The sequence below is a fragment of the Loxodonta africana genome, chromosome 19 (genome assembly GCF_030014295.1).
Source record: "Loxodonta africana isolate mLoxAfr1 chromosome 19, mLoxAfr1.hap2, whole genome shotgun sequence".
NCBI classification, from domain to species: domain Eukaryota; kingdom Metazoa; phylum Chordata; class Mammalia; order Proboscidea; family Elephantidae; genus Loxodonta; species Loxodonta africana.
Genome location: NC_087360.1, coordinates 67,124,263 through 67,144,591, shown reverse-complemented (window position 1 = coordinate 67,144,591; position 20,329 = coordinate 67,124,263). Strand labels below are relative to the sequence as shown.

General features: G+C 46.5%; 1 protein-coding gene across 1 annotated transcript; it reads right to left on the bottom strand.

Moving 5' to 3' along the window:
* Positions 1 to 507: 507 nt before the first annotated feature.
* Positions 508 to 19,255, bottom strand: RNF122 (ring finger protein 122). Its single transcript, XM_003412543.4, has 6 exons — positions 18,826 to 19,255; positions 13,086 to 13,242; positions 3,531 to 3,576; positions 3,154 to 3,195; positions 1,821 to 1,903; positions 508 to 1,549 (listed from the first exon to the last, which is right to left on the bottom strand). Exons 1-6 carry the CDS (start codon positions 18,848 to 18,850, stop codon positions 1,435 to 1,437), a joined length of 468 nt encoding a protein of 155 aa, XP_003412591.1. The 5' UTR covers positions 18,851 to 19,255; the 3' UTR covers positions 508 to 1,434.
* Between the last annotated feature and the right edge of the window lie 1,074 nt (positions 19,256 to 20,329).

Below are 20,329 nucleotides of genomic sequence, written 5' to 3'. Positions count from 1 at the left end.
GCTAGTAGGTAAGAAAAAAGTGTAATAAGGGAAGAGACCAAGCTGCCATGGTGGCAACCTGGACATTTTTAGTGGTGGTAAGGGCACCAACAATTGCTTGAATTACAAGTACAATTCTATTAATTTCATGTCTTAGTCAAACCAAGTGTGTGGTTGAAAACATCAACTTTCTTTAAAAAAAAGAAATGAACCTGGCTTAGTCAGGCCTAATGTACCTCGGTATCAGTCTTAACCTATTTTATACAGGCGCTGATCGGATATCAATTTTTCTTCTTAAGGATTAGGAGCGTTTCCGTTTATGTACACTTGTTTTGGGTGGGCAGTGAGAAGAAGCAGACAGAATTTTTTTCCCCTCTACTGACAGAAAAGACCCAACAGGCAGAGGCCACAACCACAGGCACAAGGAGGTTAGAGAAACTTGTTATTAAATTTAATTTTCTTTAAATACATACCCTTTTCCCATCCTCACCCACTCTGGGGAGGAACAGAAGACCCCCCCAACCCCCCACCCCGACCCCCTTTTTATTCTGGGGATTCCATGTATAAGGCCTGAGATGGTGAGGATGACATATAAAAATACTATTTACAAAGGAGAAGGAGGTTTCTGTTCTTTACCTTAACTTTCAGACACCCTCATTCCCAGGCCCCTTTTGCTTCTTTAGGGGAAAAAACCCTGGGAATCAATCTGAGTGTAAAACAAGCCCCTGCTTCTGAGGGGCACTCAAACCCCACTATGTAATAGGAAGCTCTGAGAGTAACTAAGGAAAAGAGAGACTGGATAGCACCTCAGATGCTAACTGGGGGGAGGGTTTGCCCCCTATTACCCTGTAGTCAGCCAGCCATGCGGCTGGCCAGCCAGCCTTTGTTTCAACAGGTCCCATGTAAACATTGACTTTTTCCTTTCCTATGTCCCTGCACTTCCCTGCTTCACCCAGAGGCTCCCTCACCTCCACTGGAGGCATCTGGCTCCTTGATCTTTCCCTTCCTTCCCGCCTAACCTCCCTTTGCAAAGAGAAGAGGAGGGGAAGTTACAGGTGGGCAGAGCCCAGGTCATCCGTTTTTCTAAATAAGGCTGGCTTGTCCTCCTAAGGAGAACCTAGAAGTGGAGTGCTCCAAGTTCTTGGCCAGAGAGGGGCATATTTCTTTTCCCAGAGCAGGGACAAGGTAGGTAGATAGTCCGGTACCAGGATGCAGTGGTCTTGACAGGTGATGCCATCAGTACTGAGTAGCAGGGAAGGTGGCTTCAGGAGGCAGAAAGGTGGGGCAAGTTGGCACTGGTGTCACCCTGTGGCAAAGACCAGCCCTACACCATCTTCCCCTTCAGGGTGAGCATGATTATCACCATCCAACTGTCTTGTTCACTGTAGCTGTGCAAAGGGACCAGGCATCCAAAAGGCAAGAGGTCTCCGCCAGGTCTTGGTGTAGAGGCAGCATTCACACTAGCTCATCCAATAGGATCCCAATGCTCTGAGTGGCCTCTGAGGGACCAGCAATGGGCTTGTTACACATAGGGCAGACACAGCGTACTTCTAGCCACTTCACCAGACACCTGTGGGCAAAAAAGACCTATTATTCTCTAAGATGATACATCTCACCACGCTCTACCTATCTCTCATCCTTAGAGCCCAGCTGCTTCTCTATGCCTTCCTCAATCTAACCCCTCTGCTTGCTTGGTGTGCCCAGACCAGACAGGATCTCGGGCTTCACTGGCAAAGGGGTAGTTGGGAGCTGGTAAGGACTGAGAGATACTTAGAAGGTGCTCTCTGCTTATATCTCTTTCAAGAGGCTCCCCTCAACACACATCCTCAATGGATACTCACTTCCGGTGAAAGGCATGTTGGCATGGGAGCATACCTAGCTCGTCCTTCCCCTTGAAGTCTTCCAGACAGACTGCACAGGTCTGCTGTGGAGAGAAAGGCGGAAGTGTAAGAGATCAGAGGAAGAACCTCACTCATCCGTCCTGAATATCCATGATCTTAATCCTGTTTGAGAAAATTAAGCTGTATATAGCCCACCCAGTCTCTTCTTTCAGCCAGAGAAGCCTTAGTCATATTTTATAAAACTATACTGATAATATGGTAGCCACTAGTCACATATGGCTGTTTACATTTAAATGAACCCAAATAAGATGAAATTAAAAATGTATTTGAGGAGCCACACTAGCTACGTTTCAAGTGCTCAACAGCCACATGTGGCTAGTGGCTACCATATTGGATGGAGCAGATATAGAACATTTCCGTCATCACAGAAAGTTCCATTGGAAAGTGCTGATCTAGAAGAATGGGTTTTAATCCTTAGCAGCCTAGTACATTTGGTGAGAGGGCACTTAGCAATAACTGGAGGTAAGGTTGGGGGTGTGGATAACATAAGTGGTCAGTTACATTCTTTAAATCCAGCCTTATTTCCCTATATGTTAATCCCTTAATTTTACCTTAACACTGTTCTAGAAGAAGATTTACTTGAAACATCTGAACTTTTGAGATGTAATAGCGGACATCAAAAGAGGAATGGAATGAGGCCACGTCTAGGCAGTCTCACGATTAGCGATACCTATGATCTTCCCCTCTCCCAGACAACCACAAGCAGAGTCTGTATAGCATAGGTGTGTCTGTGGTTATGGAAGGATGCCTTGGGGAATGAGTTAAGTAGCCTCAAAGGCATGGCTGGGAACAGAATAGGAAATGACCTGTTCCTTAAAGAGTCAGAGTTGAGGGGATCTAAGGAATGAGGGCTGTGCAGGGGAATGGGAGAGAAGTAGGGAAAAACATAGGAACGCCTACCGAGTCAGAGTCGCAGTCTGTTCAGACAGGATATGAGGCCTTTATTTTCTTTAGTGAAGAATCAGGACATGGGGTCTGAAACCCGTGTCTTCCATGGGAGTGGCGTAATCATCCCCCCTTAACAATTATGCCTGCCTTTCTATACTTATACAAGCCCATTTAGGATCTCTTTGTTTTCTGCCTGTGTCATTTCCAGAGAGAATGAATTCCATATATTGATCACCTGCTGGGATGAGTCCCTTTTATTTAGCCAAAGGAGATAGGAAGGCAGGGACTGAAAAGATTCCTGAAAGCACCCAGGCCGAGAGCTGGAGTAAGGTGCCATTTGCCTTACCTGCTGGGGACCTCCCGCATGCTGCCTTAGGACACTCACCCCATATAATTGTAACTTCTTGACATCACCTTTAAGCACCACCTGGGAAGCCAAAGGAGAAAAGAGGAGGTATGAAGTCAGAAGAAACCAACCACAGGAGGCCTCAAAGGGCTAGGGTAGAACCAACCAGTGAAGGGGCTCTTGGCCCCTCAAAGGGAAGCCTTCTCCCACCCTGTGAAGGGGAAGTTTTGGGGCACTGCCTGGGGCAAACCAGACTCAAAGACAGGAAGTGGAGGAGTTTGCCTAAGGGAAGGCCAGAGGGGAAGCCCAGGGGTATCCCAGGCCAGAAGAGATTGAACTTGCTCTCCTCCCCTCCCCCATCAAGGCAAGCAGTAGACACAGAAAGCTAGGAAAAGTGAAAGCTTTAGGTATTTTACCTCCTTATATCCATATCGCTCGCTCTGTGCCTGGTTCCGGAGTTTGCTGAGGGAGAGGGAAAAAAGCAAGAGAGCACGTTACTACACCGTTGCATAAACCCAGTGATGATATCAAAGTAGGAGAGGCTGGCTGGCTGCTTGGGCATTCTTTGGGGGTTGGGGTTGTCCCATAGACACCATGCAGCAGGATTGAACTTAGCAGGTCACTCAGTTGATTAATGACTAAAAATTTCTCCAGGGTCAATAGTCTCACACTTTCCTGCCTGGTTGCACAGACAGGAGGCATCTCCAGCAGAGCACCCCACATAATTCATTCACTCTCCCTGCCCTTTCCCAACAGATGAATTCCTTCAGGCATCCAAACTATATAGATAAAAATGTGCTTACTGAGGGTACAGAAGGAGTTGTTGTTACTGTGTACCAAGTTGATTATGACTCGTAGTGGACCCTAGAGGACAGAATAGAACTGCCCCATTGGGTTTCTTAGGCTATCATCTTTACAGGGGCAGATCACCAGGTCTTTTCCCCCATGGATTAGCTGGTGGGTTCGAACAGCCGACCTTTTGGTTAGCAGTTGAGCATTTAACCCTTGCACCACCAGGGCTCCATACAGAAGGAGTTAAATGTTCTTAAAAGGAATATTTCCATTAAGCCAGGGTAGCAGGACAAATAGTCTCTGTTGACCCTGGAGAATTTTCCACCCACAGAGTATAAGTGATCTGGAACCAAGGGACACTTTTCCCTTCATGCTGCGAGATAAAACACACATGGTCCCTTCTTTGTTTTCCTCATTTCCTTTTAGGCTGGTGGCCCGCATAAAGCTTTAACTCTCAATAACCAAAATACAGCATGTGGTTATTAACAGCAAGACCGGAACCGTTACTGAGTACTTGCTTGCTATGTATCAATCTCTGTACTACCACATTCATATTTTCATTGAATCCAAATGATCTTAAGAGGGAGCTGATTTCTTTTTTTTTTTTCCTAAATTCTATTTATTTTGCTGTTGTTGAGAATATTCACAGCAAAACATACACCAATTCAACAGTTTCTACATGTATCATTTAGTGACACTGATTACATTCTTCAAGTTGTGCAACCATTCTCATCTTCGTTTTCTGAGTTGTTGCTCCCATGTTAACATAAACTCACTGCCCTCTAAGGTTCCTACCTAACTTTCAAGTTGCTGTTGTCAGTTTGATCCCATACATATAGTTCTTAAAAGAGCATAATGCCCAAAGCTGACATTGTTTACTAGTTAAAGTAAACTATTGTTTCATTTTTGAATTGAAGTTGTCAATTGAATTGATAGAAGTTGTCAAAGATTTCATTTTACTTGGATCCACAATCAACAGCCATGGAAACAGCAGTCAAGAAATCAAAAGACGCATTGCATTGGGTAAATCTGCTGCAAAGGACCTCTTTAAAGTGTTGAAAAGCAAAGATGTCACCTTGAAGACTAAGTTGCGCCTGACCCGAGCCATGGTATTTTCAATCGCATCATATGCATGTGAAAGCTGGACAGTGAATAAGGAAGACTGAAGAAGAGTTGACGCCTTTGAATTGTGGTGCTGGTGAAGAATATTGAATATACCATGGACTGCCAAAAGAATGAACAAGTCTGTCTTGAAAGTACAGCCAGAATGCTCCTTACAGGCAAGGATGGCGAGACTGCGTCTTACATACTTTGGACATGTTGTCAGGAGGGATCAGACCCTGGAGAAGGACATCATGCTTGGCAGAGTACAGGGTCAGCAGAAAAGAGGAAGACCCTCAACGAGGTGGACTGACACAGTGGCTGCAACAATGAGCTCAAGCATAACAACGATTGTAAGGATGGCGCGAGACTGGGCAGTGTTTCGTTCTGTTGTGCTTAGGGTTGCTATGAGTCAGAACCAACTCGAGCGCAACTAACAACAACAACAACATTGTTTCATTTTAAGAAGACTTCAGGGGATATTTTGGGTTTAAGGTTTAAAGATCAACTCAGGGCAATAGTTTTGGGGTTCATCCAGCCTCCACGGCTCCAGAAAATCTGGAGTTCATGAGCATTTTAAATTCTACATTTTCCCCTTCTTGATCAGGATTCTTCTGTGGAATCTTCGAAAATGTTCAATAATGGCAGCCAGGCACCATCCAGTTCTTCTTCTGGTCTAATGGCAAAGCAGGCAGTTGTTCCTGGAGGCAATTAGCCACAGATTCCATTTCCTCCTCCTATTCCTGACTCTCCTTCTTCTGTTATTCTAGGTGAATGAAAACCAATAGTCGAGCCTTGGATGGCTGCTTGCAAGCTTTCAAGAACCCAGGCACTATGCAATGAAACTAAGATATAGAAGAAAACCACTAAACACATTATTAGGCCAATTAATTGGGATATTCCATGAAACCATGACCCTAAACCTCCAAACCAAGTAATGAAATCCCATAAGCTGTTTGTTTATACATAAGCAGCCTTAGCAGTTACTCTATTTTTTTTCTTTTTTGTTCATTGTGGTAAATATATCACACAGCTTTTGCCAATTCAACTTTTTACAGGTGTATAACTTATCGTCAGCAATTACAATACTTGGCTATACAATCCTACACTTAATCGTTATGATCTTTCCATCATCATTAACCTGCCATTTTCCCCTCCTTCCCATCCCTGGTAACCACTAATGAACTTTGGTCTCTGTACATTTGCCTTTTCGTATCTAAGTAAGGTCATACGATATTTGTCCTTTTGTGACTGGGCTATTTTGCTCAGCATAATGTCTTCAAGCTCCATCCACACTGTAGGGTATATCAAGGCTTCATTCCTCCTACTAGCTGAGTACCGTATTTTGTACCACATTTTATTTGTCCATTCACTCATCTGTTGATGGGCATTTCAGTTGTGTGCGTGTATCCCGTTTTCATTTTTCTGCATGTGGAAATCCAGTTTTCCTAGCACCACTTATTGAAAAGACTCTTCTTGCCCCATTGAATGGGATTAGTATCCCTACCAAAAATCTGTTGATCATAGACATGTGGGTTTAATTCTGGACTCTCAGTTCTATACCATTGGTCTATGTGTCTGCTGTTATTCCAGTTCCTGGCTGTTTTGATCACTGTAGCTGTATAGTATGTTTTAAAACCAGAAGTGTGAATCCTCCTACTTTGTTCTTCTCTTTCAACACTGTTTCAGCTATTTGGGGCCTCTTGCTGTTCCATATAAAGTTGAGGACTAGTTTTTCTATTTCTATAAAGAAGGCTGTAGGAATTTTGATTGGGATTGCATTGAATCTATAGATCGCTTTGGGTAGTATTGACACCTTAACAATATTACGTCTTCCAATCCATGAACATGAAACATCTTTCCATTTATTTAAGTCTTCTTTAATCTCTTCCAGCAGTATTTTATAGTTTTCATTGTATAAGTCCTTCACATCTCTGGTTAGTTTTAATCCTGTGAGTCAGAATCAACTCCATGGCAACAGGTATTTACTCTCTTAGCTGCTATTGTAAATGGAAACGGTTCCCTAATTTCCTTCTCAGGTTTCTCATTGCTGGTGTATAACAATGCAACTGATATTTGTTTATAGACCCTGTACTCTGTAAGTTTGTTAAATTCCTCTATTAGCTCTGGAAGTTTTCTTGTGGACTCTTTGGAATTTTCTATATATAGGATTGTATTATCTGCAAATAGAGATAATTTTACTTCTTTTCCAGTCTGGATGCTTTTTATTTCTTTTTCTTATTGCTTGAGCTAGCACTTCTAATACAATATTGAATAGACATGGTGACAGCACTCTTGTCTTGTTCCCAATTTCAAGGTGGAAGCTGTCAGCCTTTCTCCATTAAGTATAATATTGGCTATTGGCTTTTCATATATGCCCTGGACCATATTGAGGGATTTCCCTTCTATTCCAATCTTCTTTAGGGTTTTCATCAAGAAATGATGTTGGATTTTATCAAATACTTTTTCTGCATAGAGATGATCACGTGGTTCTTTTCCTTTGTTCTATCAACGTGGTTTATTGCATTGATTGATTGTCCAATGTCAAACCATCCCTGCATTCCTGAAATAAAAACACCTGGTCATGGTGTATGACTCTTTTAATATGTTGTTGGGTCCAGTTCTACAGTATTTTGTTGAGGAGTTTTGCATCTACATTCATAAGAGATACCGGCCTGTAGTTTTCTTTTCTTGTCGTCTTTGGTTTTTAACAGAAGAGGAAAATGAAGCCCAGAAGTATCTTGCCCAAACTTCACAGAGCTAGTTGGCAACAGAGTCCAGATTTAACTCGGTCTATCTGATGACAGATCCTATGTTCCTGACCACACAATATGGCCTGCTCCACCAATTTGTTTATAGCCTTCCTTAAGAATATAATCTGGTCTTGGGAAATACTCCCCACTTTTTATCAAGTCTACAGCTCTGAGTAGCTTCCTATGCAAATAGTCAGGACCACAATTATACATTGAGTTTTTGCTATTTTATTTCCAGTGGGGGAAACTTTCAATCTAAAATTGGCAGGTAGCTTATATGACCTCCTATACATGGGCTATAATAGGTCCCCAGTGGCACAAACTTTTGGGCTCAACTACTAACTGAAAGGAAATGCTGGTGGCGTAGTGCTTAAGAGCTACGGCTGCTAACCAAAGGGTTGGCAGTTCGAATCTATCAGGCGCTCCTTGGAAACTCTATGGGGCAGTTCTACTCTGTCCTATGGGGTTGCTATGAGTCGGAATTGACTCAACAGCACTGGGTTTGGTTTTCAGTAACTGAAAGGTTGGCAATTTGAACCCATCCAGCAGTGCTGTGGAAGAAAGTCCTGGCAATCTGCTTCCATAAAAAGATTACATTCAAGAAAACCTTACGAAGCAGTTCTACTGGGTTTAACACATGGGGTCCCCATGAACTGGAATTGACCAATGACAACTGTTTTTTTTAATGTACATGGGCTATAATAGGGAGCCAGATGGTGTTCTATCTTCCACTTATTTCTACCATAGGCTGGAGTTACTAGAAGAAATCAGCAGAAACTCACCAAGTTAGAACAGGGGCTGGCAACTATGGCTCGAGGGCCAAATCCAGCTCACTGCTTATTTTTGTAAGGCCCACTAGATTAGATGGATTTTTATTGTTAAATGGTTGGAAAAAAAAAAAGAATAGCATTTCATAATGTGTGAAAATTGTATGAAATTCATACTTGAGTGTCCATAAAAATTTAATGGAATACAACCATGCTCTTTCATCTGTGTATTGTCTATGGCTGCTTTTGTACCCTAACAGTAGAGTTGAAGAGTTGTGATAGAGGCTGTATTTCTTGTAAAGTCTACAATATTTATGATCTGGCAAAAGACTGCTGAGCTGAGTTAGAGAAAAAGGACTTCAAATCATGGAAAGCCCCAAGCAAGGCGGGTGAGATAAGATGCTCCATAGACAGAACCAAAGACGCCGAAACTGCTACCAGAGCCAAGTGGTGGAAGAGGCAGAAGGTGGGAGCAGATCCCATGCCCAAAGCACAGTCCAGGAAGCGATCAGGCTGCCAGTCAGCTCAGTTGTCCCTGATAGGAAGTCAGGAGACCTGGCAAGGTCCTACGTTCCTGGAGTCTCTCAAGAACTCCAGTCCAAGTGGACTCCTGCCATGGTGTTGGGGGCTGGGCACCATAGTTGGCTCTCTTGGTGGAGGCATTGTGTGATGTGCTGCACACTCATGCCCGCCCCCAACCCTTGCTCTCCTCTAGGTCCTTCCCACCCATTCAACGGTTGGGCTGAAGACCTAATTAGTGCTCCCACTGTCCTACATCCCTAACTTTGCCGAGAACTTTTTGGTCCAGAAAAGGTGTATATACACATGTATTTTATCTCACCATTGTTCCAAACTCCAAATGAGAAGGCAGGGCAGAATGCATCCAATGCCTAAATGAGCAACTATCATCTACCTGACACTGAGTTAGGCTGGGGACGGAAGAGAGTGTTCTTGTTGTCAGAAAGCTCACAACCACCTTCTGAAGGAGAAAGACACTATTGCTCTATTATGAGGTATGTACAGAGCCCATAAAGAAGTGGTGAACTAGAGAATGTCCCACATCTTTTTTGAGCCTCAATTGCCTCATCTACAACATGGCTATAATTAGGTAGTATGCTGTGTCTTTCTGCTTGCTGTAACCACTGCCTAGGTCTCAATTTTCCCCTGCCCCCTTCATTCCTCTTATCTGCTGGGCTCCCCCTTTAGTGGTCTTACCCAAGAATACCCCAGAAGCCTTGATTCTCACAGCTCAGGTCTCAGAACAGGGAAGGATTCAGAGCTGTATCTCCAGCCTGCATACAGATTCCCAGCTCAGGGAGGTAGAGATTGTGAAGAAAACAGGGCCAAAAAGGTAGCAAGGGAAACAGAGCCAAAAGCAAAGACCAGGGGCCCTCCAGCTGGGGAGGCAGTGCCAACAGCTTGGGACAGGTGGCCTTCTCAGCTGTTGGATGAGCAAAGCAACTAAAAATACCCAATTTCAATGAGACCATTTCCAGCCACTGCCAGTGGGCTCTGCCTTGTCTCTTTTCCCTTCTGAAGCACACAATGCTGCAGGTCCTGAAAATAATCGTTCCCTTCCTGCCAATTCCTACTTCACTGTCCCCTCCATCCTGTGTAGGGCAGAGGTCCACTCTGAGAAAAGGGGAAAGAATGGGGCCGGGGGAGCTGGGAGCGGAGACTTGCCTTGGCTGATGAGCTCACCAGGTCGGAGGCTGTGGTCATGGGCCAATTTTGGCTGGGGAGGAAACTGAGAAGCAGGGAGAGGAAGTGGCTTCTGTGCTTGTGTATCTTTCTATATATAGTCACACACAGGCTGTCATATACCAGCGGGTCTCTGGAACCCTGCAACTCCAGAGTCAACTGGCTGGAGAGCACCGAGGGCAGGGTGATGAGGAGATTACTGCAGAAGAGAGAGGTGGTGCCGGACACTGCCTCGCTGGGGATAGTTTTGAGTATCATGTGGTTACCGGTCTGTTCTTTTACTCCAGCCAAAGAGAAATATTAAATTAGCAATGCACAGATCCCCAACCTGCTCTTCTTCTGAACCCCAATGTCCAGTTGTAAGGGGTGGCCACAAATGCCACAGTTGCTCTCTTCACCTCCCATTCAAAGAGTAAGAATCATGGAAGGCAAAGACATGGAAGGTGCCTGAAAGATGGAGTGTTACCAGGTCAGCCCACCTCTAAGTCTTCCTCGCTCTATTGGATCTGGTGCATGTTTTTAGCTGTCTGAGCATGAACTTCCAGATCTATAAAGTGGGCAAATACCTAAATTGGACAGTTGTTTTGAGAATTAAATGAGCTAACTGTTTTGCGAAATGTTGACCACCACGCCTGGTATGCAGAAGGCGTTTGATACAAAGTAGATAAAAACCTAAGGTCACACCTCTTAGCAGCAGAATTATGAAATGAACCCCAGTTACTTGCTTCCTGGACCAGAGCCATTTCCTCTCAGTTTTGCTCTCATGGCCACCTTTGTAGCTTGGCATGCATGTGCCTGTGTGTGAGGAGCAGGGAGAGAGCAAACAGAGCTGGTTTTTACAGATTCCTCCCAGCCTCGTCACAAACACCTCTCTGCTGTGTCTCCATCTTCAGTCTCTGGGCAACTGCAAGAATTGCTTGACTGAGGGGAGGGGGGAGGTGGAGGGCCAGGAAGACAGAAGAATTTGAGAAAGAAAACTCAGGTCTGGGGAAGGGGGATGGGGTAGTGGGGGAGAGATTAAACCAGAAATTGATCCTCGCCTCCACTAAATAAATTCGTTACCATCAAGTCGATTCCGACTCATAGCGACCCTAGAGGACAGAGTAGAACTGCCCCATAGGGTTTCCAAGGAACGCCTGGTGGATTCAAACTGCCAACCTTTTGGTTAGCAGCCAAGCTCTTAACCACTGCGCCACCAGGGCCCCATCTACTAAATAGTTAGATGCAAATTTCAGACTCAGCTGTGCAAGAGGGAAAAAAAACCACAATCTTCTGCATAGACACTTAAGTGGAAAATTCCAGTCCTACAGACCATTTGAAAAGTTCTGAGGGCGAAGAGGTCAAAGATAGTTGACTTAGGCTTCCTGGTTGGTGACTATTCATGGAGAGCATGCCCCTCAACTGGATAAGAAAGCTCTGCGCTGTGATCCCTCCCAGACCTCACTATGCATCTCTTCATTTGTATCCTTTCTGGTCACAATAGAGCTGTAGCCGTAAGTATGATGCACTCTCGGTTAAGTCTGTGAGTCATTCTGTAAGCGAATTATTGAACCCACTGGGGCAGTGAGGGCCAGCAGAGGCTGCTGTCTGCCTATCTGGCAGTTTGAAAGAAGGTGTCCTTCTAACCTGTGAGCTCTGACCCAGCCCTGGGAGGCTAGGATCGGGGAGAGTGTGCCATGTTAGTGGCTGGTGGGAGGATGGAGAAGTGGAAAGGTGAGAACCAGATCCATATCCACATTTTGAAAATTGGATTCATGCTGATCTTTACTACGCAATTAGCAGTGAAAATAGGTTTGCCTGCTGTGCCTCTTGCTTAGTCCAGGACTACTAGCATATTCCAATGGTCGAGGATGTTTAATACTCGATGGATATACAGGAACAAAAAAACTCACTGCTGTCTCATTTCCAACTCATAGCCACTCTGTAGGACAGGGGAGAACTGCCCCGTGGGGTTTCCAAGGCTGTAAATCTTTCCAGAAGCAGACTGCCACATCCGTGCTGCTTCTTGCACAGAGCAGCTGGTGGGTTTAAACCACCAACCTTTTGGTTAGCAGCCAAATGTTTCAACCACTGTGCCACCAGGGCTCCTCTTGAGGGACAGGACAGTCTCATACCATGAAGAATTGCCAACACCAAAAGCACTCGCCAGTAGGAAACACTATTTTGATTTTTACCCGAACTACCAGTTGTACCCAAAATCTTCTGTAGAAAGCAGCCATCGGTTCCCATGTCCTTCAACAGGAGGTGAAGAAACAGTCCCTGGAGCTTGGCTAGCTCTGCCAACCTCATATCCTTTCCTGGATCTCTAAGCAGTTAAGATTAAGTGACGTTTTAATTTTTTTTTCACTACGAAAAATAGCTTACAAGGCAGGATCCACAAGTGGCTCTCCAGACATCAGTTTGCTAATATTACCATCGGGAGGGTTGACAACAGGATTTCCCAGGAGGGCAATGGAAGATGCCACTGGTGTAGCTGATATCCACCTGTCTGTCCCTGGCCACCCAGGGGGTATGAGCAGGAAGGAGTAAAAGGCAGTTAAGTGACCACCAACTGTGTTACAACGAGCCTCTGGCAGACAGTAGTTCTAGGCAACCTTAGAATAACTGGCCAAGAGGCAGGATGCAGCCAAACACATGGTGAACTTATATGCTCTGGGACAACTTGACAGGCTGATGTAAATAGAAACACCAGGCCTCAGGGGCCCAGAGAAGGGCAGGTTAAGCCATGTCCTCAAAGCAGCAGCCCCAGTAGTAACTAAGAGAGGAACTCCACGGTGGACACCTCGTTCAACTGACCCTACCCCTGGCTTCTTCCTTCTTGGCTCCCCCACCCCAGATCGGCTAGCGATCCACCCACCTGATAAAATAGCAGCAGAAGATGAGGCTGAGCATGAAGACAAAGATGCCTGTGCCAAAGATGACCATGTAGATGTTGAGAGGAAGGTCTTGGAAGCTGATGGGTGGCATCGAGCAGGACTTGTTGGTGCTAACCAGTCCCAGGCCGCAGAAACACCCTGCAAAAGGGGGAGGAAAAAAATCATATTAGTTGGAAATTTAGCACTGGGGCTGATGTTACTCTTGGTTAACAAGGATGGAAAGATAAGTGGTAGAATCTCTGTCCCTATGTCTCTGATTCAATGGCTCTGGATTTATATCTAGCTATGTGATCTTGGGCAAGTCATCTAACCAATCTGTGAAATGGGCTAGTACACAATGCACTTAGAACAGCACCTCCATCCAGGGGACTGTGGATTCAGGGCAGAAAATGGAAAACTCAGTTCCAGAGAAGATGATACACAGCAGCAAAATGAAGAGGCCTAGTTGAGAAAAAACCTGTATTTGATTTCCAACTTCGTCTCTCCCTAGCTAGCTATGTGACCTTTAAGAGGTTACCTCTCTAAGCTTTGCTTTGTCATATGAAAATGAGGAAAATACGTAAAGAAAACAAAAATCAATGGTGTAAGAAATAATATGCTTTGTAAACTGAAAGGTCATTTGTCATTACGGCAGCTGCTCCAGAAAATAGGTGGTAGGCGCTGAGATTAGAACAGTGTTCCAGAAAGTGGCGGAGGAGGTGTTCCAGCTTACCTTTCTGGTCACTTTACCCCATTCTACTTGAAGCTTCAACATACAGTTCCACAGCAGCAGTGGCCTCCCCTGGGAGCTTGTTAGAAATACAGAATCTCAGGCCCACCCCACACTAACTGAATCAGAATCTATATTCTAACAAGATGCCCACGTGATTCCTATGCACATTCAGTATGAGAAGCGCTGGCTACCCAATGGATAATTCCGTTTCTTACATGACTCAGGGATAAATACTGATTGGTCTGCCATGCCTGGTGGTCACCTCCCCCTTGCCCATGTTTGGTGTTGAGGTGAGGTAACTATGTGACCAGGTTCTGGCCAAGTAAACAGGTGAGAAGTTTTGCTGGAGAAGAAAAGACTCTGGAAAAGGAAAGGATTTCTCACTCCTAAGACAAATGGGTGTTGTCATGTCTTCCTGAAACGCCTGGAATGGGGGCAGCCAACTTGTGGCTGTAAAGAGAGCAGCCAACCTCAAGCCTCCAGCTGAGAATGGCAGAAAAGAAAGGGGAAAGGAACTTGGGAGTCCTTGATTATGTCAGCCGAGTTGCCAAATTAACCAACCCTGGAGCCACTCTATCTTGGGACTTCTGGCTCCAAGCGTTAGTAACGTCTATGTAATGTTTAACCATAAAGAAAAGCACACACACACACACAAAACAATAAGCCGGTCGAGTGTGTTTTGTGTTTTTTCTGCTTGCAAAAATAACGTAGAGATTTAAAAGATAAGCATAAAATTCTTGAGTTTGAGAAAGCGGTGAGACGATAAAACTAGAATTCGCCATGTGCCTGCCACATTTCAAGCACGTTCCCATAATTCTAATTTAATTCTTTTAATGCCACAGTAAAATGTTACTTTCCCCACAAATGGGAAAAAAAGACTCATTAAATAACTTGTCCTCCTGCAAACTGCTAAGAAGGTCTGGCTCCAGAGGCCTCTCAGTACTTGGGCCCTCAACATAGCTTTTGGATATTTTCTAGACATCTGCATTAGTAGCCAGGACTCATTAATATACCCATTAATAAAACCATGTGATAGTTACCAGTGTTACCATAACTCAGGAGAAGGCTGGCTTGAAATACTGGGAGCAAACACTGCACATCTTGTCTTCATTCTGTATACTTGAGTTGGTGACCATGTAATGAGGCCTCCTTCAAACTTCTGTTAGATTTCATGTCTAATTCTATTCCATGTCCCTGTTCCAAACACATTACTCACCACAGTCTCCTACCTAATTGATGTCATCCCTGTTTCTAGTCTCACAGTTCTCTAATTAAGCCCACATGCCTGACACATCCTCCCACTAAGTTTTTATTATGTAGTTCTGAAACTCATAAATAACTTCGTGTCCTCTTAACCAGTCTCTCAACTTCATCTCAGTTCTCCACCACTACCCTCCGCGGTCCAATCTACTATTTCTTGGCCAACCTTGTCCTCACCTGTTTCCACACCTTTGTTGATGAGGCCTCCCCTTCCAGAAGTCCACCAGTCCTAGTCTTCCATACTCCAGTGACCCCTCTCTTCCTTGAATTCTATAGTGTTCACCGTTCTGAAACTTGGTTACTCAGTAATTACCTTACATTGCCCAACTGTTTCTAGCATCAATTTGATTAAACTCAAACATGCTGTAAACATTGGTTATATGACAAACACTGTAGTAGACATTGAAGATAAAAGGACAGAAGAATGATTGGGTGATCTGACAATCTAGGGAGGAAGACAGACACAAAGAATTTCACTACACAAAGCGGGGTAGCACAGAAGACGTGTGTCTATAATCCTGAAAATAAAAACAGAGGCACTGAGTATATACGATTCTTGTAACAAGCTGGAACCCCCCTAGGTCTGAGGACAGCAACTTGGACCTCTGTTGTATATTCTCCAGATCCTAGCCTAGCGTTTTGGCACTGTATTTGCAATAACTTGTTAATAGATAATTTAAAAAACGTAAGCATGACAAAAAGCTCGAGTTCTCACAACTGCTCATATAATATCGTACCTTCTTTATGGGTTACTATTTCCTTATAAAGTCTTTCCCTAAGCTTCCCATTGTTTTCATTCTATTTCTGCCTCATTTCCTCAGAACAACCTGGTACCCTTGGCAAAAACTCCCACTTCAAAATGAGAAGGCTGATGACTGGGAAAATTGCCCTCTGCTAATGGATCACCAGTCAACCAACAAGTATTGTTGAGGGCTTGCTTGCTTTATGCACTGGCCTAGACACTGTGGGGAACAACACGTGAAAGAACTAGTTCTTGTCCCGAAGGATTTTTTGATGAAGTTGAAAACATTAAAAAAAATAACTGGGTAGTAAACATTGAGTGCCCAGTGAGAAGCCTCTTGCTGCTTATGCTCCAGCAGGGATGAGAAAGAAAGTAGCTCACACCTCCTCTACTCAAACATTTGCCTTCTACATAAGCCAAAGGATCGAATTTCCATGAACCAGCATAGTGGATAGCTGGAGAGGGACAACCTTCAGTCCACTCCAGAGTAGGGCCTCGGGTTCTCCCTTCCAGGGAGCTATCATCAATGCCAATGAGTTCTTCCTCCCCAGGAGGCTCGTATCCCCACCGCCTGCCTCAGCAATATGTGATGCTATATGAAGAGGCTCTAATCCCCTAAGCGCCTTGGCCTCTCCATACACCATTTTATGAGCTGGACTTAGGGTCCCAAAGATCCTCAGCTGGGTTTCTGTTCTGGGAACATGCAGAGCAGTGGCAGCGCCTGCTGCAGAGGGTACGGGTATGTATGTATGCTCCGCAGATACTTTGGCCCTGGCAGTCCTCTGCTCAGTCCATCTCTATCTCATCTTATCCAGTCTGCTATTTTTTTTTTTTATAGGCTTCCCCTGGGGCTCCAGGGAGTCCAGGTGGTGCAAACGATCAATGTGCTCAGCTACTAACTAAAAGGTTGGAAGTTTGAGTTCGCCCAAAGTTTGAGTCCACCCAAAGTTTGAGTCCACCCAAAGTTTGAGCCCACCCAAAGTCTGAGCCCACCCAAAGTCTGAGTCCACCCAAAGTTTGAGTCCACCCAAAGTTTGAGTTCACCCAAAGTTTGAGTTCACCCAAAGTTTGAGTTCACCTTGGAAGAAAGGCCTGGCAATCAACTTTTTAAAAAAGATCATCCATCGAAAACTCTGTGGAGCACAGTTCTACTCTGACACACATGGGGTCACCATGATTCAGAGTCTGCTCAATGGCAACTGGTTTCTGGGGCTCCAGGAGTGAGCTGGCCAGCTTGGGACTGCCATGATAGAGAGGTGGGTAGGAAGAGCTTCATAGCCAAGAGGATGGGGACCCTTTGCTTGTACAACTTACTAAAAAGAAAGAAACAAAAGAGTTTTTCCTCTAACACTTATAAGAAGTACAGTGAGTACCAGCTTCAGGAAAAGAGGGGCTCCTGATATTTTCCACAAAGGGGTGAAGGGGATTGCTTCCTCTCTGGAGTGGAAGAACAAGATCTCTGTCACTTTAAGAAATGAAAAGAAAGCAGCAAGTCTCTGGGTGGGTCTAAAAACCTCACTCCTGTGAGGGTGATGCCCATAAAAAGTGAGGGCGGTGTAACCCACGGTGTGGGTTCTTCGCCTAGGCCTCTGTTTCATTGTCTCCGCCGACCTATGAAAGCTTGGACACCAGAGTGTCTCATCCCAGCGCGGAGGCTGGGAGCGGGAATGACGTCAAGAAGAGGGCTAGCCAAGAAAAGACCAGTGATCTGGGAACTGCTACTCCTACCCCGCCAACGGGAATTTTTCCCAGATGCCGGGATGCACCAGTCCTTCCTCAACCCCCGCCCTCCGGCCCCCTCTCCCATAACACGCCCCCTCTCCCATAACACCCGCCTATCACACACAGCTTGGTTCATTTTCAGGAAATTAGATCCGACCAGCCAAAAGGAAGAGGGGGATGGGGGACACTCGTACACATGCTGCCCAAACGCTGCCTTAAAACAAAAGCCTCTTGAAATATAATTAATCCAAGATCTGGCAGGAGTCTGCTCTCATGAATGGATTTTTTTTTTCCCCTCGTTAGTCAGTCAGCCATACTCAGAGATAAGGCCAGCTGCTTTATTCTTATTGTAATTATTTTTTTCCTTCCCCAGAAACTCTCTAAGCTTCAGAACAATCCGGTCAAGACCCTAGCACCATTGGAAGGTGTTGGGTTTCGGGGTTTTGAACTGACTCGCTCAGAAAGATCCTCCTCTCAGGTTAACCTGACTCAGGAATCAGAGCCAGAGCCCAATCCGTGTCACCTGAACCGCCAAAAAGCCTCGGATGAGATGAACTCAGTGGCAGCAGCATCCCCCAGGCGAGGTGTCAGGAGGTGCGGCCACCACCAAAGCTCGGGGGCAGGCACCGCCGTCTGGCCTGGGAGCTGCGGAGCACAGCTCGCACCAGGCCGGGACGCCAGCCCCGCACCTCCAGGATGGTGGGGCACCGAGACAGCTGCAAGGTTTAATCAATTCAATAAAGCCACACTCTTTAATCAGGCGTCTTCCAGAGGCACAAAAGCCACCCTAGCAGCCAGTGGGAAGCCAACAAAGACAGAGAGGAAGCCGCCCCGCGCCCCGTCCCGCACGCTGCATTGTATACATATTTAAAATAGCCTGCAAAGTTTCAGGCAGGGGAACTTGAGCTCCCTCTAGGAGATCCCAGTCCGAGCGCGGATGCCATTCTCCTCCGACCACCGCAAACAAAGAACGGAATTGGAGCGCACAAAGGCTGGGGAAGGGGAGAGCAGAGCGAAGCAGCCACACAAAGGCCGCGAACCCCTCGGCTCCCACGGCCCCGGCCCGCCACCTGCTCAGAAACGCCACGAGCCTCCCCAGCCCTGGAGTCAGAGCCGGAGTTTCTCCAGTGCCGCGCTGCGCCCAGCGGAGTCGGGCGCGGGGACGCCGGCTGGCGCGTCGCATTTGGTGGGAAACTTAGCTGGAGAGGGCGAAGGAGCCCTCCGTTCCATCTTCAACCTGGGGCCCCCTCCGTGTCTCGGGTCCGCTCCCCGCCCGGGGACTCACCGTTACACCACTGGAATGGGTGCATCAATGAGCTTCTCGGCTGGCTTCCTGGGGCGAAGGAACCGAGGCGGCGGGCAAGGCAGGCGGGGGACACTGGAGGGGTCGCTGCGGCCCGCGGCAACCGCCTGTCTCGGGAAGTGCAACTCCCTTCCAAGTGAGGGGTTTTGCAAGACAGGTTTTCAGAGTAACAAAGAGGAAAGAGATGGAAACAAACAGAAAGTCGCCCGGAGCGCAGCACCTCGGAGGAAACGCGCGCGCGGCCCCGAGGCCGGGGGGATGGCGAGAGGGCCGGGCCGGGGCAGGGTGGGGGCGCCCGGCGGCTGGAGCTCTCGGCCCACACAGGGAACGAGCCTTAGCTGGAGGGCCCACCACACTAGGGTGAGGAGGCAGGGACTCCGAAACTGACACCCGGGTGTTGGCACCCCCGCCTTTGACTCCCCAGCCGAGAAACCCCGCCCCTGCCGTCACCCGCCCTCCTGCCAATGGGAGCCTTCCTCCTGCCCCCCGGCCCTTATTTGAAGCCCCGTCCCCTTTCGGGGGGAGGGGGGCCTTCGCAGGGTGGGCGCCTGCCCCCTCCACCTTCCCCGACCTGGGAAAACTCGAGTCCGCAGAGTCCCGCGCCGCGCCCAGCCTGCCTGGAGGGAGGACGCGGGGCCGGTCTCCTCCACCTCGGACCTGGAGGAAAAGGAGCGATTAGTGCCACGTTGTTTTCCGCCACTAAATCGGTTACTGTTGAGGATTTCCAGAGCTCTTGGAGAAGCCAGTTCTGGGGAGTGGTTACCCTTCTGTTCCGCGGGCCAAAAACCTGGGCCAGGTGGCGGCCAGCACGTTCCTGTGCTCACAGCAAAAGCCGGAGCTGAAGCCAAAGGGCAAAGCACAAGAATTACAAAGTGAAATCGTGGCGGCGGGGGAGGGGCTTGAAGGGTCATCTCACTTTTGATGAGATTTTCATCTCATTTTTGACCAGCGCCACATTTTACAAAGTAGGAACTAAGGCCTGAAGCGTGAGGTAGATGACTTGTTCGGGTTCCACGCCTCTGGAGTAGCAGAATCAAAACCAGAACCGACAATGTCAATACCTGGAGGGCAGGTATCCTTAGCATCTAGCACGCGCTGTTGAGTAAATAGCAGTTGAAAGAACGAAGGAATCTCTTCATGACGTTACATGATTTCCTTCCGTCTTTTTGTTTTTGGCTTTCTGTCTTTCCTTCAGAAAGTATTCACTGTGCGCCTACTGTGTGCACTGTCCAGCGCGCTGGAGACTCATCAACGTCGCCGGTTTGCAAGGTGATTTACAGCCCGTGAGGAGACAGACAAGAAACAAGCAAACAAGAAAGTCTCGATCTTCCTGTTAAACATCTCTCTCCCCATTAAACATAATACGTTGAATGAAAGTGACAGATACTTCAACTCACAGAAATTTGATTATGCATATGAAGTGCTTTGTCATTTAAAAACACTGGCTTTAAGGTATCAAAGGACTTGTCCAAGATGGCCTAGCAGT